The following is a 26,507-nucleotide window of genomic DNA, read 5'->3' on the forward strand; positions in this document are numbered from 1 at the left end:
TAATTGGCTAAGTATGGCTCATATTATTAGTAGGGCTTATTATTAAAAAAAAAATAATACTAATAAAATAACCTTTTCTTGTCAAAACAGGTTACAAAGTGAAACCGCAAGATAAAAAAACAACAACATAAAAACAGACACACAATGCATGGCCAGTATAGACAATTGTCACCAGTAGAACTATTCTTTTGAGTTGCTGTAGCTACATAGGATGAACTAAGACTGTGATGGCGTTTGGTTGTAAGAGTAGTGAAATATCTCCCTCTAGAAACTCTATATGCAGTGTAGTATTTCTGCAGTGTGTTTTAGTGCTTAAAGTGTGGCTAATAAACTTGGTGTGCTCTCACGTGACCAGATTAACCCGAATTTCCTCTGTGGCACATACAGAGCTGTAGGCCCCCCTGCATTGCACATGTAACCTTCAAGTAGAGTAGCCTACAGTGCACATAGCAGTTGTTGATTTAATCATACCGCATCTGCCCCAAAACTACCAGCACTAATATACCAAAATATTATATCGAGTTTGTGGTAATTTCATAAAACATACATGTATTAATATGTAGGCCTAAGCACAGCCTTAACTGAAATAAGTAAAGTCAACTATTTTTTCAAGCTTCTACCCCATGCGTAAAGTGCACGTAAGATGCGCTATAAATGTTACGTCTTAATCTAACAGTATAAAACAGCAGTATTTTACAGTCAGTCAAACCTGCAGTTAAGATTTTTTATAGCTTAATTTCTTCACATTTAACTATTAACACTAAGATGTGTAATTATTGATATCACGTACACAACTTGCTAACATGTAAAATAGTTTATTTTTGTAAATGTTTCTAAATTCAATTCCACAAACTCCAAACCTCATACTCTGTACACTTCAAAAGGCATTTTCAAAAAAAAAAGAAAAAAAAAAATTTCTACACGACCAAGAAAATGTAGCACAAACACACTGGCAGGATGATGTAATATCATACAAGAGAAGAAAAATATCCAAGAAACAATTTTGTTACAACCATTCATTGAGAAAATATATACAATTGAGTCTTCGGAAAGTTAAAAAAATACATGCCATATACATTACAAGTTCTAAGACTGTCTCCAAAATTTTACAGTCGACTTGATATTGTGCACGCAAAAACTCTTCTGTTTCTAAGCATGTGACTTGTGAAGTGTCAGTATAAGAAATATTTCTGATTAAGGAGAATGCCATTTCTGTCCAAGGTAGATCAACCCCCGGTTCCAAACAAGAGTTCCCCCATTACGATTCTTTCTGTCACACACTGGTTCGTCTTCTTCAGAATATCATTAGACGTTTGCACCTTATTTTAAAAGCAATGTAAAAACAAACAGGTAAATACATGTCGGTGTTCCTATTCGTGTTAAAAAGTTAAAAAGTCATTTTTGGGTTTCAAAACCTAATTCACAGTTTTTTTTAAATCAAACCTGATTAACAGCAAACAGATCACACTGATCTCTTACTACTTGAAGAGTCTTTTTTCTCTTTTGATTCTGTAACTGATATCTCGTTACGTTAGTCAACAAAAATATTTCTTTTTTTTGAGTGGTCAAAGCATGTGTAAGTCACAAAACACTACGCTACAATACCTTACTTTTAATACAACAAAAATACTTTGTGAATTATCGTGGTTATATTACAAATTCTGTACAGAATAATCATAATATATACTCTCAAACTGAAATAACGTCCATCTTAAATAAATTTCAATGACAAACAGAACAAAAACAATTTAAAAACACCCAAACATCAAGAAGGTTAAGGTAGTATTTGGTCGGTTATTCCTATAGTTTTCTTTATGTACATTTATACAAAAGTAACAGCATGTCTTCCTCAATCTTCAAAAACAAAAGCAATCTAGCCTTCTTCAACTCAATCTCATCATTTTAAGAATAAAATTCATTCACTCAGTAATAAATACAAAACCTCTCGAATTCCACACAAATCACATGACAGAGACCTATGATAAAACTGACTCATGGAATCAAGTATTTTAAAAGTTTTCGTGTGTGTGTGTGTGTGTTTTTTTTGTTTATTTTCTTTTTTTTAGTGCAAGTTAATATTCCCTTCGCGGTATTCATTGCTGTACATTCCTCATTCAGTGATGTCTACATTTAGTCATACGGTATACATTAACAGTATGAAACAAAAGGGCCTGCCCTTAGTAAGCAATAAGGCCGCACCCTGCACAGTGCTTTCTCATTCGCTGGTGGATTCCGCACCCCATGTACACCAAACAAACGCACAGATACATACAGACAGAGGTATCTCATACAACAGAGCCCCTCACATATGGCACGTCACATCCTGCTACTATGTTACATTTCCCTTCCTCCACCCATTTCTTTCCACGATCTTGATGAACCAACACGTAAATTCATTCATCCCCGCAAGGGTTCAGGCCTTCTGCTCATTCATAAAATGACTTTAATGTGAAGCCTTTTTTTTTCTCTGTGCAGAGATCACAGCATCCACACACTATAGCAAGGAATGCATTTAGGTTTGTTGTTTTCTTCAGTTAATCCACTTCCTGCATTCAGGAGCTCCACAGTGGCAAGCAATCTTGTGCTGACCCTCCACAGTGTCAAACTGGTAGTCGAAACACAGCTGGAAAACAGGGAGGGAAACAGGGATTTCTGAGCATCACATTTGCGCTTTTGAGCATATTTATGCAACTGTATAAGTAAGAATATATAAGAGCTATGTGCATGGTTGGTTGTGTATGTGTGCATGGTTGGTTGTGTATGTGTTGTTATGGTGTAAACTTTGAAAAAACTCTAATAAAATATAATAAAAAAAAAAAAAAAAAATATATATAATCAAAGAAAAGAAAAAAAAGATATTCACCTCCTCTCCTTTTTCAACTCTGCGATTGCAGCTGATGATGATTTTGTAACCCCTTTCAAATGTGACCACCTCAGCAACACAGTTCGGGGCACAAGAGTGGTTGATATATCTGAAAAACAAAAATAAATAAATATAAAAAGAGATTTATTACATATCACACAACATTCTACTCATGAATATAAAGTAAGTAGCTGTATGTTCCATTTTTTACATTTAAAATTATTGTGCGTAGCAAATATTCTTAACTTAAATCAGGTGTTTTGATTTAGATCTCAATTTAGAAAAATATATTTTTTCTACTTAAAATAAATCTGATTTTTTTTTTTTTTTTTTAAGTATGCAGCTTAAATTACTGTCACGTTTTTACAAAATCAAGTAGGTCCAAAAATGACTTGTAAAACGCTTCAATGTGTGGCTCCCGTAACAGCGCTGGACTGTGAGGCAATACTGGTGTAGCAGAATATATGGGGTACCATAATGAATGAAAAACAGTATCCAATTTGTTTTAATATCAATTAATAACCAATGGAATCTCACAGTACCTTGCTAGCCCTCCAGTCCGAGTGGCATCTACAACATGTTCGCTGTCGATGCGGAACATGAACACTACTCGGTTCTGTCGGGGAGAGAGAGGAGAATTTACTTGCTTTTGCTTTTGGCAAGAGTAGCTTTAGACAAATGGAATTTCAGCTCAAAAAGTATTAGAAACAGATTCATACCTGAGATCTATAGATCTTCTCCTTCCTGATGGCGACCTCATTTCGGAGGATGGTTCCATTGTACTCGATCACCATAGTTTGTTTTTCAATGTCTCTAGCAGCAAACAGCCCCAGGCCCTGTGAACACATTACACAAGAAGGTACTCATTCTGTCCACAGAAAACAGAATCCAAGAGCGTCACAGCCTCACTCTGTCAGAACTAAGAAACACTTCAAATATCTCTTTTAACACTGACCTGGATGCGGGAGCGGGCCAGATAGACATTGGCTCTCCACTCACTCTTCATCCAGCGGTACTGAGAAGACCTGGGGTGCACTACTGGAGGCTTGCTATGGGGGGCGCCACCTTCTCCTTGGGCCACATTTTGGTTAGACCTGGCACTGCTGCTGGATACGGCCTGTGGATGCGGCCTTTATGTTGAGAGTGGGAAGCCATAAAAATAAAAATATTAAAAACAACAAAATCAATCAAAATTAAATCCTGTGTTTTGCTTGGAGACGACAGACAGATAATTAATGTCAGCTTCACTCAAAGTTACCTTATCACCAGTGAAGTGTAGGGAGAGCTGGTTCTTGGCTGGGCGCGGGCACTGCCAGCTGGATTGAATATGAGAGGCAACTCAACAAGAGGGTTGCGTCCGTAACGAAATGAGTACCTGACACAAGCCTCCACTCCTGGGAGCTGGAATAAATGAGTAAAAAAGGGTTATATCCTGCAGCCTCTACATAATATGATCTATGCGTCGGAGTAAAACCAGAAAAAGCAGCAACAAACCGATTCAGAGATCTTTGCGACTGCAGGGACTGTTAATCCAAACAAGTCCTCTCCTTTCAGGTAAACAGGGAAGAGCTTCAGAGTGCCTACTTCACTTCTTTTCTCAGCAACAGGGCCCAGAACCTTGTCCCACACTCCTAATTACAGTAAGACAAACACACGTGGTTAAAAGCTGTACTCTGAAACACAACAATAATATTTCTGTAAAGAATACGCAAGGACAAACCTTTAGCAGAGGTATCAGTCAGGACCAGGTCTTGGTAGCCCTGTTCGATAACTCTGATGGTGAACTCTGGAAGTTCTGCTCTTTCCTCAACAGAACAGACGTAGCGGCAACGGCGGTTGCCATGGCGCATGCTCCAGTAAATGCGGCAAGCCTCATAGCCAACTGGAAAGATGGCTGTTGGGGAATGGAAGGCTGCCATTTGTAGAGGGGTTAGTTGGCCCATTGCATGTGACACCAGGCTGCCAACTCGAAAGGTATAGCCTAACTCTGGCTGCCGCACAGCGGTGGCAATCTGACGCAGCTCGTCTCTTTGGACATAGACACGTCGGAAGACGGCAAAGCAACGTAGCTCATGCTCCAGTGCTTGTCCAGCTGTTCCCCGAGGCCTGTGGGCATGACATAGCATGGTCTTGTCCTTGAAGAAGGTGCAGTGAGCTTGCAGAGCGCAGGTGAAATGGTAGACATTGGTACAGCGTAGGCGGTGGCAGCCGCTGGTGGCTCCAGTCTGCTGGCAGTAGGCGCAACGTACCGTTTGACCACGATGCAGTGCAAGCTCTACGTTGATTAGGGCGCCAGCCTGCGTCTCATACACCTCATTTGACCACAGGGCACAGTTTAGGTGAACCCATACATCAAGATCTAGATTAAGAAGCCTAGCAGGGCCATCAGTGATCCCATCTCCAAACTGGTGGCAGAAACAGCACCGTCTATGGTCTCGGAGTAAGGCAGGAGGGCGCAGGGAGGCCCCAAGTTTCTTCAGGAGCTCATCAATCTCAGCCTCATCTGGGAGTTGGGAATTCCCTCTTGGCACTACCACCTGCACAGTCCACTTCCTCCAGCGCAGTCCTTTCTGTCTCTTTCCTTGGTGCCAGCCGTCATGGGACCTTGGCCGGGCCTTCAGCTTCACTGTGACTTTGATGGCATCAGACTTGGTCTCCATCTTGGCTGTCTCGCCTGCCATGGGGAAGGGGATAGGAGGAGTAGAGGGGGGAGACTGCTTGGGCTGAAGCTGGGCCAGGCAATGAACATCCAGCGATGACATGTTGTTACTGTACTGGTGCAGAGTTTTAAAAAGGCTCTCTGTTTGCTCGGAGGCAGGGAGAAGGGACACGGATTCCTGAAAAGATAAGACAAGAGCCATGATGTCCAGCAAAAAAAATTAAAAATCAAATTAACTGCATGCTAGTTAGACCCACTGTGGTGTTAAAAATGGCACAGACCTTAGTTTCTGTGGTTGATCTGGATTGCAAGGGTGATGAGGAACAGTAGAGAAGGAAGCAGCTGTGACTACAGAAGACGAGGTCTTCAGATTTTAAACGGCCTCCAGATTCCTAATGAGAGAAATTAGTCCACATTTTAACAGGCTGAATAAGGAATGAGGTATTAAATCAAAGCCTGATCAATGTGACCTGCTTAAACTCAACTGACATTAAAAGAAGTTATTAATATAAACATTAAAAACATACAATATTTAAATAACTAAAATACTCAAGACTGAAGTAATAGGGTATGCTGTTTAACCCATTAATGAATCTGAAATGGATTTAACTCCAGCAGGCAGGATTTACATAATCAGATGATATATGCAGTATTACTGTGGTGATGGTGCTGCTGTGTGTGTATAGATGTGTATGGCCCCTCAGGCTGAATGTAGATAATATATCCTCTACAGTGAAGTAAGGTTCGGGCATCCAGTCATGGCTCGTCTGGTCCCCCCATTGGGAAATCAATTATAAAATGATCCATAATGGCAGAGATGACTTTATATGAACTGGTACTGTGTATTTAAAACATATTGTACTTTATTATTCTCAGTATCACACTTTTAGCATCCAAGTGCTCCAGCTGAAAGGTGGCCTGCCTACTTAATATACCACCCTGCTGCCATTCCGAGTATTGACGCCTAAATAATTTGGTACCTTCATGTGGGCGGGGAGATCTTTGATGGATTTCTGCACTCCATTTCCCAGAACCACCACCTTACAGTGGCAGCACCACTGATTTCTACATCCAGGGCTGGCAGGGGTCTTCTGGTCAGGTCGAGCTAGAGCGGCGCCTGCAGTAACAGAAAATATGTTTTTAAAAGTCATATCCATTTCAAAATGCATTCTTTGATAGTAAACACTCAATGGTAATGGTAAATAAATATTAGCTCAGAAAATAAAACTAGACAACTGTTGCTTTGTGCTTTTTCACAGGAAGTCATTATGTTTAGAAACAAATGCTGTTTAATTTAGTTTTATTCCCTTACCTGGGCTGTTGGGATGGAAACGGAAATGATGTGCCTGCTGCTGTTGCATCGTCGCCGGTGCTCCACTGGGCCTTATCATCTGTCCTTGGCGTCCGTGAAGTCCTCCATTGTCTCCTTGTCCGTGGAAGAGCATGGGAGGCCGAGGCTCCATGCCATGGGGCCCCATCCTTGGACCACTGAGTAGAGATAGGGGCCCCCTGTCTGGTGTGCTGCTGACCTCATAGCTACTGGGGATCTTCACGCACAGTAGGTCTGAAATGGCTGCCACTACACCCGTGATATTCTGAGGGGGGAAAAAAGTATAGTTGATTAGGTCTTTTATCAAAAATCTATGGATGGTTCCAGCAAGATTTTTGGCGTGTCTGCATTACATCCCTTGGAAAAGACATTACGATGCATATATTGTTCTGATGCACCTTTACTTTTAAAATGAAACAACTAAAGTTGGCCTCTCAGTAACTGCGATTACCTTTGACAACTTATTTAGAAGTAGTTTTCTTTGCCATGTGCAAGGGAATTGGCCAGACAATGAATAAGCCTGACACGTAGGACAGCCCTAAGTGAGCTGCTTCAAATGTGGTACATGTACTATGTGGTGCATACACGTTTACGTATTCACAATACAAATGGGTAATTCTGTACACCTAGATTCTGATGAATGAAAAACAAACAGGCCTGCAAAAAATTAAAAGAGTGATCAAATTTGGCAGAACTCGGACTGACAGTACTATAAAAAACTCAATCCGCTGCTGAATTTTCTGTGAGACCACAGTATTTAAAACCATGGATTACGTACTCCTACCTCTGCTGCAGCTGGTCTCAGTGTGATAGCTACAGACACCAGCCCCTGTTTGGAATCATTAGGCATGGGGCCAAAGGGGGAGCCGAAGAACATCACAGAAGGCTCCGTTTTGATATCCTGCAGTTTGATTTCTGACCCTGGAGAATGAAAAAGAAGGACATTTATTAAAAACAAACTGCCAACACACTGCTAAGGTATGCTGGAGTTGTGTGTTTCAATTGCATACATACACAAAACATCCAATTTATTACGATTGCAGTCACAGGAATACATGTTTTAATTGCATGGATTATGTCGGAGCATGTTTACCTTTCCCATCAGGTGCAGGAAGCATGGGGAGGACAGGAGACAGGCAGGGGGACGGTGGCTCTTTCTTCACCAGAGACAGGTTTGGGTAGCGACTGATCTCCATGCCAACCACGCTCTCAGGAGATGAGGATGGAACAAAACTGTCCGGTGTGTCCCTATCTTTGCAAGGTTCCTGTCCTCTGTTACTGTTGTTATTTTACGGGGAGAAACAAGAACAAGTAATTAACCACCTCTGTCAAGACCGTGCAGCCCAAATCGATTATCATAACATGATTACACGAGTAATCAACACAAACAATTGTTATGACAGTCTTAAATGGTGCAGTAGCCCTCAGATAGTTATTTATGTACATTTACCTGAGCTCCTCTTGGTTGTTGTGAGGAGGGGTGGGGAGGGAGGCCGGAACATCCACAGTTTTGGGACCCTGTGCAATGGCTCTGGCTAGTAGGTCTTCCTCAGTCCTAAATGGGACATGTAGTGGCTTTGGGACCAGGCCTTTGGACACTGTTTGAAACAGAAGCACATTGTCAATACTGTGCTTACCTAAAATGATGGAAATACACGTTTAAAAAAAAAAAAAAAAAAAAAAATTAAAAATGGTCCATCCTTCTGAATGCTTACCCATGGCAGCAGCTTTGCTGGCGAGCTCTTCTGACGTGGCAAATCCATTGATCATTTTCTGTCGGTTCACAGGTGGTGGAGTGGGAGGAAGAGACGCCGGTGGTGTTGGTGGATTGCTCAGGTTACTCTGCTGTAGGAATCAGAACCGACGCAGTGTCAGCACATAATGCTGCAGACACACTTAACAGTACCCAATTCCAACTTGGTAAGGTAAGCAGATATCACCTTGTAGGCCAGTTGGGAGTAATAGTCAGAGACTCCATCGAGTGAGGCGCTGCCAAAGGTACCAGACAGGAGGTTCTCTCCATTGAGCTGGCCGCTGCCATAGGGAGCGAAATGGGCAAAGTTGACCCCAATCAGTGGCTCCATGAGGGGCAGCAGGGAGAGCTGCTGTGTCAGGAGAGAAAACAGGACCAGGGGAATGGATAGGAGTGAAATCAGAACAAGTATGCAAGTGCAATGGATACTCTAGCACAAAACACCAAGCAAAATTATACAATGTATACATATACTAAAAAAAGACATTATATTTATGATCAACGTAGCATAACTAGCATCATTAATCAGAGTTAGTTTTTTTTTTTTTAAACAAATAACCTTCCACCACCACAAAAGCATTCGTTGTGTGTTGGGTATGTATTTGGTTTTGCTGAGCTGTATTAAATACAGTGACGATGAAATAATATCATACTATATTTCTAATTAGTGAGTCAGCTTCATAACATTTAAATCAATAAGCCTCAATCAATGAGGGACTTGCAATATAATCACAATCCCCTTCACCTAAATAATACCAGCTTCTAATACCTGTGTGTGCAACTGTCATCCAACAAGTACCTAATTACAGTAATATGCTTATCATATGTGAAATTAGTGTCTGTGCACTCGACGGAGACCATTTTCCATTCTGGCAGTAATTAATAGTGTTAAATTCTGAATAAAGCATTCAGATTTCAAGTTATAATTGTTCTACCATCCTTCGTTCCCAAAGATATGCAGCGGTGCAGCTTTAATACATTTAAGAGCAGGTTATAAGGCCATAAAATCAATTTTACCTGTTTGATTTGGGTCATTACAGTGTCATGGCCAGAGTGCATTAGTTGCCTCTCATCTCCTTCCTTCTTCCTCTTCTTGTAGCGAGAGGCAGGTTTCTCCCCTCCTTTCGGAGCCCTCTTGTTCCTGCCTTTCTTCTTCTCCTGTTCCGGGAGCACAGGTCCAGGAAAGTCGGGGGTGCAATCTGAGTACGCCTGGAGGTGAAAAAAAGATGTTCTTGCATAAAAAGGCACAAATAAACTTCTAATTATTTGAGCAGCATTATGGCAATCACAGAGCTATGACTCATTCAAAAACCAACAGCTATGTCTTGCACCAATTTAACTATGACGCATCTCCCCTATCTGAATCACTTAGCCCGTCTATGACTCACTTTGTTGATCCCTCAGTGCTTTAACTGTATGACTAACACAAAGACTGACCCCATTGCTGTCCATGGAGCTTTGCCTCAGTAGGGCTTTGCAGTCTGCGGGCTCCTCCTCCTCTGAGCGCATGCTCTCCTCGGACCGTTGCTGGGACAATCCAGGTAGAGGTGTACTCTTGTTCTTCAGAAGGTGTTTTAGTAGTTCATTGCCAGCCTCCCCCTTGTTTGGACTTTGCCCTGCAGGGAAGGGAGACACACTCCCTTTATTACCCTCCTCCTTCACAGAGCTCATTTCTGAGCCGATGGGCCCTTCCCGAGGCCCATGACACTCACTGGCATCAGTCTGCTCCAGCTTTATGTTGTTAAGGATCCTGTCATGTTCCTGAGCCTGGGTTCTTGCTGCGTCTGATAAGAGACAAGGGTGTCCAGATTGGCCTCCAGAAAGCTGCCTCTCCAGCTCTGAGTGACTGGGGGTGGAAGATCCCAGTAAGGGAGACCTTGACAAGTCCTGGTCACAGAAAAGATGAGTGTTTCTGGTTGGAGTTGAGGAGGTGTCCGAGACACAAGGTGTGAGAGGGGCTGTAAGGTCTGAGTGTGGAGTTGAAGGTGTCTTGACTGAATCTGCATCATCATCCTTCTTCTTTTTGCGGTTCCTCTTCTTTTTCCCCTTCTCGTCTGGGATGATGTTGGAGTAGAGTTGGATTAGAGACTGACCTGAGCCCGGAAAGTTAGAGGGTAGAGGTGTAGCTGAGTCACCTCCAAATGGTGGACCCTCACCTGGCATCTGAAGCATCATTCCTGGTCCACTGAACTGACGTGGTCTGGGTTGAACCTGGGGAAAATTAGGTGCTTGTAGGGCAACGTTATCAGGCCCAAAACCAGGCCCCATGTCACGTGGCATCATTCCATTGCCCATCATGGCCCTCCTTTCACCTTGCATAAATGTCCCAGGTGGTGAGCCCATACCAGGCTGCATGCCCTGCTGCTGGGGGAACATTGGTGCAAGTTGTTGCTGTTGTTGCAGAGGAGGCCTCTGAGGCTGCATGAAGTCCTGTGGTAGCTCAGCGTTAAAAAATGGCATCTGAGCGAGTGGTGCCATGTTCCCATCTGGCCCCATCATCCCTTGCTGCTCCATTTCCATACGGTGTTTCAGGGCTCTCTGTCGTTCAACTTCCTGCATTAGCTGCACCCGCTGTCTCTCCTGCTGCTCCCTAAGCCTCTCCCTCCTCTCCCGCTCCTGGAAGCCTTCACTGAATGGGTTGTTGTCATCAAACTTCACACCACCTGCCTGCATGGGTTTTATACCACCTGGTGGAGGTGGTGGTGCCTGGGAATCCACAGGTATTTGTGAGTGTTGAGGTATGTTACCCATTGGTATCTGATGAGGTTGGCCTGGATTCCCCACAGGTACCTGGGGTGGCATTATAGATGGCATTCCCGGTCCCGCCATGGGCATGGGAGCACCAGGATGCCAGCCAGGTGGTGGGTTGGGCATACACGTAGGTGGATTTTGCGGGCCAGGATGAAGTGGCATCTGCATTATGGGATTCATAGGAGGTTGGACAATTGGTGGCCCACTGGGGACCATGCCAGCAGGGCCAGGCATTGGGTGCATCACAGGCATTATGGGTGTCATATTGTTTTGCTGCTGTTTCACTCGGTACTCCTCTATAAGTTCAGCATGCTCCTTCTGCTGTTTGCGGATCTGAAACAAAACATAAAACATATTCACAAGAAATATTATTGAGGTTCTCAAAGACTTTTACAAAGAAATTACTTATCACTTGCAAGGCGTTTTATCACATTTACAAGACAAATTTATGAGGACACAAGTTTACCCAAGGGAGGGGATGAATGATTTTAATTTCAAACAGTAAGTGAAGAATTTAACTTTTAAGCAGGAGTTGGAAAGTACAATCAGCCAAGATCATTTTTTGACAGGTGCAGTGCAGTGCAGACACAGGCCTGTGTGTTTTGAGTTCTTCAGTTTGTCAGATATCATTTTTCCAAGTCTGCTTGGAAAGAAAATAGCGAGATGTATACCTTCAAATGCATACCATAAACCTACATTATCTCTCGGATAAATTAGACTAAATAGTCAAATTTTTTTTAATACTTATTAGGTCTGCTATAAGTTAAGATACAGTCAGGCAGCACCTCTGCTCTTAAAAAGAAACAGGCTTTCAAAAGTGTAAATAAAATAATTGAAGATAATGAAAAAGCATGTGCTTATATTAACCTTACACCAATGCTACTGTGTCATTGCAAATAGACTTGCAGTTAGAAAATAATAACGTCTTTAGTTAGGTGCCCCCCCCCTCCATTTGTTCAGTTTGACATTATTTCAGCACCACACCCTGTCCATAACATGGTCCCAAGCACGCCAGGCATGTGGGCAACTACTTCTGATATTTGTCAATCCGTACTTTAAACAATAAACTCTGCTCCATATGACCAATGAAAGGACAATGCTTAAGGCAGCCATTGTGCAGAGGAGGGCTGAGATAGAATTCAGTGGTGGAGCTTGACAGGCCTAACACTTACCTGCTCCAGTTGTTTCTGCACTACACCCTGCTGCTCTGTGACATGTTTGAGTTGCTCAGCGTCCTCCTCAGGGAACTCTCTCCCTGCCTTCTTAGCTGTTCTCTGCTTGGCAGACAGGGCTTTCTTAGACTTCCTGTGAGCCCCAATCTTCTCTTCCAGAAACTTCTGCTGCATTTGAAGTAGTTGCTGAGTCTCCTGGAGCCACTCCTCATACTGAGCCCTCTGAGCATTGTCTGAAAGGAGAAAAAAGGCTCAGCATGAAAAACAAACATCTTAACATTTCAGGCCTGACAGACCTACAAACCAAAAAGTTGAAAATGCATATTCATTTTAAGATAACTTACTGACAAATCCTGGTCCAAAGTTTGGTGGATTTGGTCTTGCTACTTGTGTCAATTTGCCATCCTAAAAGCAAGGTTGACAAATATATTTGCAACTTAAGATATTTTTCATTATAAAGTTTAAATAACATCTAAGCAGATGTAATGATTCAATTACCTGACCAACAACTTGTGGAGGAAGAGGTGTGCTTTCAGGACAAGATGGTGCAGGACCAGGAGGAAATCTGTAATAGAGCAATACCACAACCATGCACCATTTAGTAATTTAATCAATTGCAGTATCAATTCTTCAAATAGCTGCACAATATCCTAGTGGCTGGGCTATTAGGTTGGTATTACCATTGCTTGAAAACCAAACTAATACATATACTCCCACTACCAGTATTACATGCGGTACCAAGCAAACTTTTTACCTGTTCATGACCATTGGGGTCATTCCCATGTTGTTCTGAACCATGACTTTGTTGATGCCTTTCAGGGCAACCATTTTAGCTTTCATGATGGGGTCAGTGATGGCATCAAAATCTGCAAATGACAAATAATGCACTCTCAGAAAAGACTGGTAATCTCAAACATTAACCTATCCAGACAAGTTGTGGCCTTAATAATTTACCAATGTTGGGGAAGAAGGAGTCGCTGGAGCGATGTCGTATCATAGCTTGCATCTGCCTCTGCTGCTGTTGTTCCTGCCTCTCCTGGTCTAGGAGGTCCTGCAATAGGAGTGGCTGCTCCTCTAGCAGAAGAGGACGGTGTAGCTGGCCGTGGGCTGGGGTCAGACCGCTCTGGTCCACTTCAGAGGCTAGCCCCACCTGGTGGTCTGCCCCAAAGCCAGTCATAGAAGCTTCTCCGGCAGTTGTGGCGTCGGGTATTGTAAGTCCAGAGGTATGCTGAGTGCCAGTGACTTGGTTCTGCTGGGGCATGAGGTTACCTCCTTGACTGACAGAGTCACCGATTGGATTTAATGACTGCTCCTCAGGCTGCTGCTTAATGAGTAAACTAGACAGGACTGGGGTGGAGTCGGACAGCACTCCCTGCTGGTTTGAGGTTAAGGTGTTCTGGTCTACCAAATCAGAGGGGTTCTGACAGTCCTTGACCTCGGTTTTAATTTCTTGCCCAGGTGCCAAAGAAGCAGATTCCTGACTCCCAGAGGCCTCCATCTTGACTTCAGCTGAAGACTGCTCACCTGAGGCCTCTGACTTTGCCAGTACAGATGCTGAACTGGATGACGCCTCAGTTCCTGTACTTGAGTTTTTGTTGATGTCTGTGGTGTCTGCATTATCATCCATAGGATCACTGAGATCCAGTTCCTCATTAAACATGTCTTTCTTGATGTCATCTAAGTCAGGGTCTGTATAAGCAATGATGTCAAATTTCCCAGATGTTAGAAAGTCATCAAGGTGTAGGTCATTTGTCTCTAGATCTAGGTCTTTGCCATCTTCTGGATCCAAATTTAGGTTTTCCAAGTCAGCATCCACCAAGTCTTTCACCTCCACATCCTCAAGATCTTTGACTGCTGATTCTTCTGCATCCAGTTTCTCCTCCACAGCTTCACTGCCAGACACTGATACCGCCTCTGTCTGCCCAGCAGAGGGTGCAGTCAGGATCATAGATGCTGCCATGTTCTGGGTCTCGTTTGAAGCAGGCTGGCTCATGGATCTCATCAAATGAGATTGTCTGAGTGTGTTATTTCCTGACATTTGGGCATGCTGATGAAGATTGTCCATGCTGGCAGATAGCTGTACATGGCCAGTGTGGCTGGCCATGGGGTCTACCATCCTGGGCCCCTGATTTGAAGCAAACCTGGAATCGGGTGTTCCTGGAAAGCCTGGTAGCCTTTGACCCTGAAAGTTGGGATCCATGTTGCTTCCTTGCATGGCACCAGGGGGAAATGGCATACGTGGCCTGTTTTCTACTGCTCTGTGTCGCAGCTCAATGAAAGGCTGGCCCATTATGTTGTGCTGCTGCACTGGCATACCACGTGGTGGAAAGTGCTGGGGCATCCCCATAGGGTTACCTCCCATACTCTTTGCCATTTCGACAGACATGGACCGTCTCATTTGAGGAGGGATATCCTGCATTGGGTGTTGCCCACGGGGAAAGAACTCTTGGGCCCCATGAGGTCCTAGAACCCCTGGTGGGAATGCAAACCTAAAATAGGATTTAAAAAAAATGTATATGAATAGATAGCAAGGGCATTCCTAGATTTTTGCAGTGTTCTGTTATTAATTACGGAATATCTGAATCACAAAGGGTTTAATAAAAATAATATCACACAAACCTTGGTCCCTGATGTCTCAAATTAGGATCTCCAGGATGTGGTCCCCTGAGGAGTTGTCCCTCATTAGGGAAAGGGACACGCTGATCGCCTGGAAAAGGTCCAGGAAACCGCATTGGCCCTCTCATGGGTCCTTGTCCGGGATAAGGTGGAGGAGGCCGGTTGAACATTTCCCCCTGTTGCCCAGGGCCGTCCTGGGGCCAGGGCCGTGGTGGTCCTGGGTTTATGTTGCCAGCAGTCTCCTGAGGGCCCCTCTCCTGTCGAATAGCACTCCTCTGTTGCTGCTGCTTGAGGATTAGCTCTCTAATTCGTTGTCGCTACAAAACACAACAACAAGCATACAGACATGTAAGCCTTTTTTTTAAAAACAAGGTAAATGGGCCATGTAGCCTGACATCACAAAATCGCAAACAGTTCATTTTTAATTTCCAAGGGGTGTTATCAACGGCCGAAGAGCAAAATGCCTCTGGACGCAACTGGGTAGACCAATCATCAACCAATCAGAGCAACGGAACATGTGAAGTAGCGCTGAGCTGACGGACAAATGTGAACAGACTACAGCATGCAAAAATAAGCTGTGATGGTGTGGCATCAATATGACTGAACGAGTGTTGTCATTTTTCAGAATTTGAAAATAGCAGTTTAACAGAAAGTTTCACATAAGCTGCAACCATCTTGGTTGTTTTAGAAAATGCCCCAATGGCGCTTCTCTTTACTAAGAACGTACAAAACATACAATGAACGTACACCAAAACAAGTTCCTTCCAGAGGCACCGGCCAAGACGATTGTGATTTTTTAAAGAAACGCCAATAAACCAGAGAACATTTTTCTCCCATTCCGGAACGCTGTGTGGACTAGCCAGACCCTCCTCCGCAGCGCTGTGGAGGTAGGTCTGGCAATGCGAGACTACTGAACAGCTAATTAGCTATCTAGCTTGCAAACTGACGTTAGCAGAGCACCTTTTCCCGGTGACTGTTTGTTTGGTGGCTTGTTCAACAAGCTACGGTGCAGGACAAGGTGTTTTCATATTTGTAAGTTAGATGGGAAGGAGACTAATGTTGTTGTTCAAAGTCTGTGCCTATTGTGTTTATAGCATGCTGCTGTCTAGCTATGACCTATTATGGAATGGAGACGTTACTGCTTTATGCAAATATAATTGATTGGCTGTATGATACAAGTTCTCCATCAACATAGACGGAGAACAAACGCGGTCATTTTGTCATTCCCATTTAATATAAAAAAAACTTTTTCCTTACTACTGCTTGCTTGTTATGTGGTGTGCATTATGTGTATGTTGTAGGCTCAAACCAAGTAACAGCCATGGTCAGATATTCAGACAGGTTGACCCAAACCCTCAGTTGTAATACATTTATTTGGAAAAGAAAATTAAGACAAATGTAACACTATTACTAAAACTATCTGTTGTAATGTCCTGAGTTCCTGGTCCAACTTTGACCTACCATTGATAGCTGTGCACTCACAGTCCTTCTATGGAATGAGGGGTTATAACAGATGTTTCAGGTGTGCTGCCTCCAGATAAATTATTTACATAATATGGCTAAAGGAAGCAGTCATAATAATGACTTTGTCATAATAATAACTGATAACAATCATGGCCAAATTTAAAATATGACCCAGGTTGTTAAACAAAAAACAATAAGTGATACAATTTCAATAGTAATGTATGCATGATGAGATTTAAAATAACATAACAACATGTACCTGTCTCAGTCTTTCCTCACTCTCAGCGAGAGCAACACCCTGAGCCTCGGAGGAAGCACCAGGTATTTGGGGGTTGTTAGACAGTAGGCCTGGGTCTTGAGGGACAGTTCCATTGTTGACCACACATGACTGATCTTTCATTTCCATTTTCTCTATTGACTGTGGACGAGTGGTCATGGGTACTTGCTCGTATGGGTCATGGCCAGGTGTCTGACTGGGTCTTCTGGAGGGTGACTGAGTATATCCATCATCTGAAACACTAGGGTGTTTTGGTGTTTGTGAGCCTGGATGAGAGAAGGGCTCATGAAGTCTACCTTGAGGTGGGGAGAAAAGATCCTGGCTTCCCATAAGCCCTAGCCTTGGCCCTTGTCTGCTGAGCACATCAGGACCAGGCCGTGGGGTCCCTGGAGGCTGGGCGTAAGGGTCATTAAGCATTGGTCTGGTGGCCCCAGGCGGGGAAAACATGTCGCTACTCCCTGGCCGTAATGTCCCAGGTGTACTAGTAAATGTCTCTATTGGCCCCCTCTGACTGCCCGGTGACTTAGAAAACCTCTCTCCCACAGAGGGCCGTGGAGTACCTGGTGGCTGAGCATAAGGGTCCACTGAGTGGGAAGGTGAAATCCTCTGTCCAGGGTGAGTGAATTGGTTCATCCCACTGGGGCGGGGAGTAGAAGGAGCCTGTGAGTAAGGGTCTGAGGATGGGCTAGGGGTGTTTGAAGGCTGACCATAGTTGTCATGTGGACGTGGGGTGCCGGGAGGTCGGGCATAGGGGTCAAAAAATGAGCGAGGCTGAGCACCAGGTTCACTGATGGATCGCTGGTTGCCTGTAGATTGAGAGAAAGGGTCAGCAGCTGGCTTGTTAGGACCAGAGGGCTGGGCAAAGGGGTCATATGTGAAGTGGTCCGGCCTTGGAGTGGAAGGTGCATGGGCATAAGGATTTCTAGACATCTGAGTCATTGGTCCTGGCTGAGCAAATGAGTGCATCTGAGGGTGATGTTGGCCCATTCTAGGAGGACTGGTGAAGTTGTCATTCCCAGATGGTCTTGGGGTATGTGGAGGCTGAGCATAGGGGTCATTCTGCTGATTCTGAGAGAACCTGTCAGTAAGATGTGGACCTGGTCGATTGAAGGGATCCTGAGCCTGAGGAGGGGGCATAGGTGTTTTGAACAGAGGGATCGAGCCAGACTCATTACTTCCAGGGATTGGTGTTAGTAAAGGCCTTGAGTAAGGGTCAGACAAGATCATCCTGTTCTGGGCCATGCGCTGATAGGCCTCAGTTCTTATCATGGGCCTTGAGTATGGGTCTCTGCCTGGAGAACCCATTGGGGGCCTTCCCTGAGCAGCTTGACTGGCCCTGGGGGGACCCATAGGCTTCAGGAAAGGGTCCATGTCCCCACTTGGCCTTGGGGTGTCAGGCGGTTTGGCATAAGGGTCACTGCTCATGGATGTTGGAGATCCAAAAGATTCATGAGCAGGAGAGGGCCTCCCTCTGTCCTGCTGCTCCATCAAGGACGTGGGGGATTTACCAGATTCCACAGGCATTCTGCGACATGCATTTGGTCCGAGAGTTGGCGGTCTTGGGGTCCCAACCATCTTGGCATATGGGTCCCATGGAGAAGAGGGTCTGGAACCAGATGAACCTGGTGAGAATACCTGTGGGGACTGAGGTTGGGAGGAAGAGCCAGAAGGAGGGGGAGGAGGGGGTCGTAAGAACACATCCTCTGGGGGACCTGAAGTGGGCGTCCCTGGTAGCTGTGGCCTGGCAAAGCCATCTTTAGAATTCAGCTGCTGCAAGGGGGACATGCTGCCATTGCTGGGCTGGGAGGCTGGGCTCTGGTTTCCACTGTTGTTGCCATCTCCCTCTGACTGGCTGTTGGTCTGCTGCTGCTGTTGTTGCTGGAGTTGCTCATTCTTAACTTGCTCCAATTTCTGAGTGGCTTCAATTTTGGCTTGCTGTTTGCTTTTCTGCCTCATTTGCTGTTGAAAGGGCACAGTGAAAAGTGGGATTAGACATCAAAAAGGGATGCAGCAAATATCAGTCTCATGCCAAAAATGAACTGGACCTACTAACCACCAATGTCATCAGGGTTAATGTGGAGGATAGTGCAGTTGTTTAGGGAGCTTTACTAAACCACCACTTCTTAGCTGTCTTAATATAAAGTGGACCTGCCGCTGCATTCCCTGACTTCATTGCATACACTCTTACCTGTCTAAACTTCCACTCTTGTTCATGCTCTGACTCTTTTGGTTTCAAAGGGTCTTTAAACAGCAGTTCTGTGTCTAGTGGTATGTTGGGATCAAACACCTCAGGGGGCTGTTGCTGTGGATGGTGCCTCTTCACCGTCTCATTCGACATCTGGACTTTGTTGATGCGCAGGGCTGCTCGGTTATCTCTTGCCTTTTGCTAAACAGCAAATCAATCGCAAAACAAAAACACAGACAAAAATACTTAATTAACACAAGATTGCAGAAAAAAAGATTACCTACGCAACCCCGTTTATCTGAAACAAGTGTGAACTGGAGAAATGTCACGCATACTACTACTACAAAAACTGGTGTGTATGTAACATTCAATTCTTTCCCAAAAACCTCCCACATGTATGTGTGGAGGACCTCCCAGCATTGCTAAGCTAGTACACAAACAGTGGGGGTTGGAAAGCTACAACATGCACAAAGAAAATAAACTACTCTCTGGAGTGGAGGTTCCCTCCATTGGCAAAGAGTTGACACTTGGTGGTGACAGTGAGAAAGGGGTCTTTATCCCTCAGGCTAGAGTAACCTTACAATAGGGGCATGGCTGGATAAAGAACTCCATGGCCCCATGGATGTTTAAAAATAATTTTTATTTGATTTTGATTGGGTAAGGCCCTATATAACTCTTAAATGTTCATGGGATAGGTGTTACCCACACCATTTAGTAACTTGACATATTTGTACTGTACTGTATGCAGCAAAGAAAGGTCATTATGTTACTGTAAATCAGGTATCTCAATAGTTGGGATAGTGAAAGATCAAAAGAAAAATCTCTATAAGAGAACTGCCACCATGTGGCAAAATACCATTACAATCACAAATTCAGGGTACATTTTTTAATCAAGACTAGGTCTTTGAAATTGGCCTCTGCCAGATAAAATGACTTCTAGTGAACTTAATTACTGAGACCACAGTGAGTTCTAACACTGAGCAGGCCTTCCTATGTTAATTAGTTCATCTGTGAATGGCCGGATTTCAAATTGCATTGGCAAGAGGCAAGAGGCCAGATGCGATAAAGGAGTCTGCCTTCTGCATACTAATATGTCAGTGCAACTAGTAGTGACAGTTTGATGTCTGGCATGGTTCAATGTGTTTAGACTGTGAGATAGTTGAAGAAAATCTGCAAATTTAACAGTAAGTGATCTTACCACATATGGGGCCCTGTCTTGTGAACTAGCTTTCCTCCAAAGTTTTGCAATTTGCTTTACTCTTGTAGACCAATCTGTTGAAAGAAAAAGAGGAGTTGTCATGCCAACAGTCTCACAGAGCATACAAGGTATTTTTGTACTGTGTGACTGAGACAGTGCATTGGGCACACCCAAACAAAAAGCCATAGATAAGCAGAATTATCAGCAATGATGACAATAACAACATGGACAAAGGGGGAAATATATGTCTACAAACCTGGGTATTCTTCTTTGAGGTTGGGGAAATTGACATTGGTATATAGGACAGGCGCTACAGTGGCTAGCTCTCCAAGTGTCTCCTCCTTCTCCCACTTGAGTGTACTCCTTTGGGCATTTGACATGGCTTCAGTCTCCCCCTCAGGCAGAGGTCCAGGTGGTGTAGGGCCGGGGCCATGGGCAGGGGAGGGCCATGTACCGACTGCTTCTCTAGGCATCTGATTAAACTTTCTATCCCTGTAACAACAAAGGAAAACAGCTCATATTTAATCACAGCAATCTTTTTTTTTTCAGAGAAAAAAAGAAAAAGAAAATTTGGAATATTAAATAGTTTAAAGGAAGGCAGCAATACATTACCTTGGATTGTCAGTGAAAGGCATACGGTTAAGAGGGGAGAAATTTTCTGGGATGCAGGGCCCTGCTCCCGGATTTGTAGGGAAGCGTTGGTTTGGTCCCATCATACCATTGATCATCGGCATCCTTGGAAACATGGGATTCCCTACACACGATTTAAGAGGTGAATTAGATGCATAGATTTTCAAAAACAGATACAAATGCTACCTCTGACAACGACAAGGTGCTTAATAATGTACCTGCATTGGGGTGAGGCATACTAGTGCCAGGTGTGGCAGGGAGGGGCCCTGGACCCTGGGGGTGAGGCACCTGTGGTAGAGGTGGATGGCTCATGCTGGGGCTAAGGACTGCTGTGAAGAGATCCTCCACATCTTTGCCCTCCAGCTCTGTAACAGAGTGTAACAGCACAATGATAGTAAAGGTGGGTAAATGAATAAGAATTCAGAATGTCAGAATTGATTCCTCCTGTATTTATTATGAGAGATAACTGGATACTTATTTTTGTCTTAAAGACACCTGGGCAATTTATCTTACCAACCTGCAAAACGTTATTTAACAAAACATTGAACCCTGGTCAAAGTGCTGTAACAAAACTGCATAAGGAGTTCACAGTCACAATAATAAGGGTAGGACAACGATGGTTCCAAGCTTACAGTTTTGTAAAAAAAAATAATGAAATTACAAACCTGGAATTTTGTAAAGTTTGCTGAGAATTGATTCTGAAATAACGAAAGAATTAGAGAAAACAGATCATTATGCATCCTGTGTAAAGTTTTAAAATAACAGTGTAAAACAAATGAAAGTGTCTGGATGCCTGGTCTCTTGCACTGACCATCAGTGACCATCTTGTCTAGCTCTGGGCTGAGAATGCCGTCCAGGGGTTCCTCTGGGAGGGTTCGAGGTGTCCTCCGGCCAGCCTGAGAGTGCAGAGCCACCGGGGAACTTTCTGCCAGGGGCCCAATGTCCAGACCAGCTGTGGAAACACACAGACATACAAAAACAAATCATAACACGCACACACACACACACGCACACGCACACGCACACGCACACGCACACGCACACGCACACACCCCAACCAACAAAATACCCAACAAAGAACGTGATCATAAATATAGACATATTTATTGTCTTAACAGCCTGAGGAATGCAATCAAAACAGAACAGTATAGGATTACAGCTCCTTGGGGTCCCTGTGTTGTTTAAAAGCAGTGTTTTGGGAACTGTAAAGAGACAGATAGGTCATACTAATTCTCAGATATTCTCAGTAAAAGTAAGCAAACACTTGAATGTTTGTGTAAAATATATATATATATATATATATATATATGTATATATATATATATATATATATATATATATGTATCCTTCATCAGCTTTTAAATCGCTGATCCAATCCATAAGAAAACCCATGTCAATGATCTGGGTTACTAAACTGCTATTAGATTATATCAAAATGATGGAATCTCTATCAGTGCAAAACAGTTTTCTGACTCTTGTCTATACTTTTTATTTATTCCATACTTTCTTCAACACAAAACTTTCTACCAACATAAGGATGGATGTAAGCAACCATTAATTTGCAATATCTGTATTAGAACAAAATTATATCAGCCCATAAGGCATCTAGGCTGGACAAATTAGTTTTTACTAAGAATGAAGGACATGAACTGCAGTCTTCTTGCCACAGGACTGAGAACAGAAGACCTTAACAGTCTTTAGGAACTGGAAAGACATTCTCCAAAGGCCTCCTAATGCCGCATTTCCACTGCATGGGACGGTACGTGACGGATCTCTACCCAATCAACTCACTCTTTTTTTGGTTTTTTTAAGTTGAGGATAGTACCTGATGGTACCTTTTTTGGTACCACCGACAAGGTTTCAAGCAAGCTGAATCGATGAATCCTCTGATTCAGCGAGTGTTACGTTAAAGTTTCACACGGCATTGCTGTGGCCATCAGCTGAGAATCCCACCTACACTGAGGGGGTACTATCCGCAGTTGAAAACGAAATAAAGAAAAGGACCTGGTACCAAAAGGGACCTGGGTCAAGCCGAGCCATGAGGTGAAAATGAGGCATACATTTCTTGGTTCTAAACTGCTGATTTATTGAATGTCAAAATGGCTTTATTAGCTTGTTTCTTTGCTATCTTGAAGACATCTTCAGTCAGGCAGCTATGAATTTGTTTTTATTTACTTCACCACTGTGAAAGGGTTTAGGAGGTGCATGAACAAAGACTGACACACCATATGCACTTGAGTAAACACCGTACTGGGTTAGGTAAGCACTAAGCAGTTTATGAGTGTTAAAACAATCTGAAATGGTTGAGAAAAAGCTAAGTATGAAGCAGCTTATATGCATGCACACTCAAATAGAGACAAACACTGTAAGAGAGGAAGAATGCACTAAAGCAAGGGATTAGTAGGCCATAGCACCCTTACCAAAAGGAGGAGTTGAGCTGTCAACCTGGAAGGGGCAAAAATCAAGACCTACAAGGACCCAAAACCAGATAAAATGAGTGAAAAAATAGTGAAGACAGCACTAGCACAACACGCTTGACAATGCAAACAAACAAAAGATAAAACCAAAAATGAACAAAAAGTATTGTTAAAGAATGTGACAGTAAAAAAAATCATTAAGTGGTGAAAGCAAAATAAACTTGCTGTCTGAGGATAATTTTGAACCGGGAGGAAAAGATTTTGTAAACCCACGGCTAGGTGACTATTAATAAATTCTTGCCAATGTGACTATCTGTGAGATATATGACGCACCAGAGTCACTGCTTGGCTTTCCGAGCATTCCCAAGATGTCTGCATCAGTGTTCAGAACATCAGATAGATCAACTAATGGTTCCTCAGACGTCTCTGTAGATGGGGGGGAAAAAAAAGGAAGAAACAAAAAAAGAAAGGAAACCAAACCGTCACAAATCATAATTGATGGTGATGTTAAACGGACATGAGAATGCGATCTGGAACCATTTGTTTGTATGCCACATGTAGAATTTGCTCTTGATTGACTGGTCTCTGAAAGACTTAAAATGCACTACACCAAATCTTCCAACAGTATTGTTTAACTGATTAAAGTGACCGTCAGCGAAGTGCTGCCAAAGATATGAACTGTAATACTGGAATATCAACATACTGAAGTTGGACAACACTGTTCTCCCAAGTAAACATTATGGATTAATTTAATGAAGTTGTTGCAAAATGCTCCTCAACCAAAGCATGGTGCAGTCAGTTCTATGCTACAGTCTTTTCCCTTAAGAATTTTCTATTTCATTTTTATTGTCTGAAGGTCACAGTCGTCAAGGTTACAGTGTTTTATTTCTTCAAACTGTTAAAACTGGTGTTTATTTGCCATATCTCACTCTTTTAAACTGCAGCACACCATTTTCTGAACTCCAATATCATCGCGATACCTAGTAGTACCACCCGTGATACCCATCTTTCTTTTTTTTATAAACCACATATGAGTTGGTATATGTCAAACTCATCATCAAATCTACTTAAAACGAAAGTTATCAATATAACTATGGTTCTATGAATCCCGAATGACGGCCAGAGAGCTCCGCGGAATCCCCGTGATCCCGCAAGAAGATACCGTAGGAACAGATCCACTGACACCGGAACATATAGCCTCTCTCGGGTCATCAAGGGGTCCAGTGACGTTGTTGGTATACATACCCAAACTGCGCATGCGCAAAGGGAATATTCAGTGCTTTAAGCATGGGATAAAATAGCAGGGATGAAATAGAACTAACTGTTTTAAAGGTCAATTCCGGCATAAAATGAACCTAGGGGTTAATAATAATAATAATAATTATTAATAAGAATAATAATAATAATAATAATAATAATAATAATAATAAAACAGTCATGAGCAGTCGAATCACGAACGCTGTGTTTGAGCTATGTAACTGGTTACTGGTAGCACAGCGTTCGTGGTTCGACTGCTCATGACCGTTTTCCAAGATGGCGGTCGAATGTAAACACGAACGCTACTGTCTTTATAATCTATCTTTTTAATAAACCGTCTGTACACTTACAAAGTTCTCAATGCTTCGGTTTGCATGTAGGGACCCTCATTATGCTACCGTTTAAGTGTGGTGCTATTTTGAACCTTGTTAGTGGTAGAAAATAGTGATTTACCCTCTGCCCCGAAAGCTAGCGTTAGCAGGTAACCACCTGTTTTGCGGTAGCTTGTTAAAAGCTAGAGACGCATTCGATTAGCATGAAAACAGATCCCAGAGAACGTTCAACTAGGTACACATATGTTATTAACCCCTAGGTTTATTTTGCGTCAGAATTATCCTTTAATACTTAATATTCAAAACCAAATTCAAAGATTGACTATCAAAGAACTAAAGCTTAAGGGTTGTCCGATAGATTTTCAGTAATTTGACTCTTTTCTTTGATTTCACTCTTTGCCAATATAAAAGGCGGTCAAAGAATTTCTGGTATTTTAGCACCCTCTAGACCCTAACCCTAATCGCCTGACACTGATTTGATATGCCACACTAATACCTTACAATAAGATGTAATTCAAACATTAGGACAATCCCAGTTTACTTCTGATACAGTTTAGCTACTGGCTGTGACAAGGAAAGCAATAATCAGTCTACAGTAGTTATAATGGTTTTCTGCTGTTTATTTACAGTACACATTGGCTTAAGTAATAGATTTTGAGAGTGCGTGGACCTTAGTGAGTGGTGTTTTGACAAACACTTTAATGGTGGTGGCTGTGCTCCACTTGGCAATAAAAACATGTTAAACCACTGTGAGAATGCATGAATTTTTCATTCATTGCAAACTTTTTATTCAATATTTGGACAGCTTTAAAGTGTTGGCAAAGACAGTATGATACATTTTCAATTTGGAATCAGCCTTGACAAGCCACTGTTACTACTCTGTTTCAGACACGTGGCATTTTTTTTCTGGCTGCATAACATTACACAACGGATGCCATTTAGGGCAGCGCAAGGGACATACGTGCCGTTTCATGTGAAATTGAGAGAAAGGTCGTGAGAGCAGGAGACGTATGAGTGGGCAGGCGAGGCAGAGCGCGCTTGCAGAGAAAACTGAAACTTCATTTGATTTGGTATATTTGGAATTCTATGTAATTCTTTGGCGTAGCAGTAAAGTGAATAGAGCTGTAGCTACACAAATGAGTATGTGAACACTAATGAGCAGAGATTAACCTTTGACACTTTGACTTTGTTTTGTATGAATGGGTGAAATGTGGTTTGAACATGTGTTCCACTGAATTCCAATACCTGCAGTGATTCCTTTCCAGTTCAAATTTAAGCCGCAGTTATTTGGTCAAATCTAATATTTAGTCCAACGCTTTGAATCAAGGAATCCTTACATCCCTTGTCCTGGAAAACTAAAGTAATGTGTATACGTACGTGCTGCTGCTGGTCTGGTGGGAAGAGATGTTGCTGAGGCGCTGAGCAGAGGGTCTGATGAAGGGTCCAGGAAGCTGGTGGTGGGGTGCTTCCTCTCCACTTGGCTTTGCCCTTCTTCCAGTAAGCCTGATTCGACCACCTGCTGCCTGCTCTGCTTGCTTTTGTCCAGTAGGTCCTTTCCAAAGAATGCCTCCTGAACATGACAACACAAAGCACTGGTCAAATC

The 26,507-nt window shown here is 43.1% G+C and overlaps 1 protein-coding gene across 10 annotated transcripts in view; it reads right to left on the minus strand.

The window, feature by feature from the left end:
• Nucleotides 1–799: 799 nt before the first annotated feature.
• kmt2cb (lysine (K)-specific methyltransferase 2Cb) overlaps nucleotides 800–26,507 on the minus strand; it is a 70,878-nt gene continuing 45,170 nt past the window's right edge. For 3 of the 10 annotated variants that reach the window (XM_036005643.1, XM_031294235.2, XM_036005641.1), the window contains exons 26-60: nucleotides 26,282–26,474; nucleotides 23,649–23,741; nucleotides 23,319–23,366; nucleotides 21,710–21,850; nucleotides 21,564–21,596; nucleotides 21,117–21,263; nucleotides 20,881–21,022; nucleotides 20,525–20,760; nucleotides 20,269–20,342; nucleotides 19,074–19,271; nucleotides 16,868–18,844; nucleotides 15,148–15,461; nucleotides 13,483–15,017; nucleotides 13,283–13,394; nucleotides 13,027–13,093; nucleotides 12,873–12,933; nucleotides 12,529–12,761; nucleotides 10,043–11,689; nucleotides 9,623–9,814; nucleotides 8,793–8,957; nucleotides 8,568–8,697; nucleotides 8,303–8,450; nucleotides 7,946–8,130; nucleotides 7,637–7,773; nucleotides 6,835–7,117; nucleotides 6,503–6,639; nucleotides 5,804–5,914; nucleotides 4,584–5,700; nucleotides 4,358–4,494; nucleotides 4,122–4,264; nucleotides 3,819–3,993; nucleotides 3,583–3,699; nucleotides 3,406–3,479; nucleotides 2,864–2,972; nucleotides 800–2,623 (exon numbers count right to left, since the gene is read on the minus strand). In XM_036005643.1, the coding sequence (XP_035861536.1) occupies nucleotides 2,531–2,623; nucleotides 2,864–2,972; nucleotides 3,406–3,479; nucleotides 3,583–3,699; nucleotides 3,819–3,993; nucleotides 4,122–4,264; nucleotides 4,358–4,494; nucleotides 4,584–5,700; nucleotides 5,804–5,914; nucleotides 6,503–6,639; nucleotides 6,835–7,117; nucleotides 7,637–7,773; nucleotides 7,946–8,130; nucleotides 8,303–8,450; nucleotides 8,568–8,697; nucleotides 8,793–8,957; nucleotides 9,623–9,814; nucleotides 10,043–11,689; nucleotides 12,529–12,761; nucleotides 12,873–12,933; nucleotides 13,027–13,093; nucleotides 13,283–13,394; nucleotides 13,483–15,017; nucleotides 15,148–15,461; nucleotides 16,868–18,844; nucleotides 19,074–19,271; nucleotides 20,269–20,342; nucleotides 20,525–20,760; nucleotides 20,881–21,022; nucleotides 21,117–21,263; nucleotides 21,564–21,596; nucleotides 21,710–21,850; nucleotides 23,319–23,366; nucleotides 23,649–23,741; nucleotides 26,282–26,474 (10,704 nt within the window). In that variant the 3' untranslated portion in view covers nucleotides 800–2,530. The remainder of the gene's footprint in view (nucleotides 2,624–2,863; nucleotides 2,973–3,405; nucleotides 3,480–3,582; nucleotides 3,700–3,818; nucleotides 3,994–4,121; nucleotides 4,265–4,357; nucleotides 4,495–4,583; nucleotides 5,701–5,803; nucleotides 5,915–6,502; nucleotides 6,640–6,834; nucleotides 7,118–7,636; nucleotides 7,774–7,945; nucleotides 8,131–8,302; nucleotides 8,451–8,567; nucleotides 8,698–8,792; nucleotides 8,958–9,622; nucleotides 9,815–10,042; nucleotides 11,690–12,528; nucleotides 12,762–12,872; nucleotides 12,934–13,026; nucleotides 13,094–13,282; nucleotides 13,395–13,482; nucleotides 15,018–15,147; nucleotides 15,462–16,867; nucleotides 18,845–19,073; nucleotides 19,272–20,268; nucleotides 20,343–20,524; nucleotides 20,761–20,880; nucleotides 21,023–21,116; nucleotides 21,264–21,563; nucleotides 21,597–21,709; nucleotides 21,851–23,318; nucleotides 23,367–23,648; nucleotides 23,742–26,281; nucleotides 26,475–26,507) is intronic. The other 7 variants (XM_031294229.2, XM_036005642.1, XM_031294234.2 and 4 more) reach the window with 6 other exon arrangements.

Source organism: Sander lucioperca, chromosome 9 (assembly GCF_008315115.2).
Source record: "Sander lucioperca isolate FBNREF2018 chromosome 9, SLUC_FBN_1.2, whole genome shotgun sequence".
Classification (NCBI taxonomy): domain Eukaryota; kingdom Metazoa; phylum Chordata; class Actinopteri; order Perciformes; family Percidae; genus Sander; species Sander lucioperca.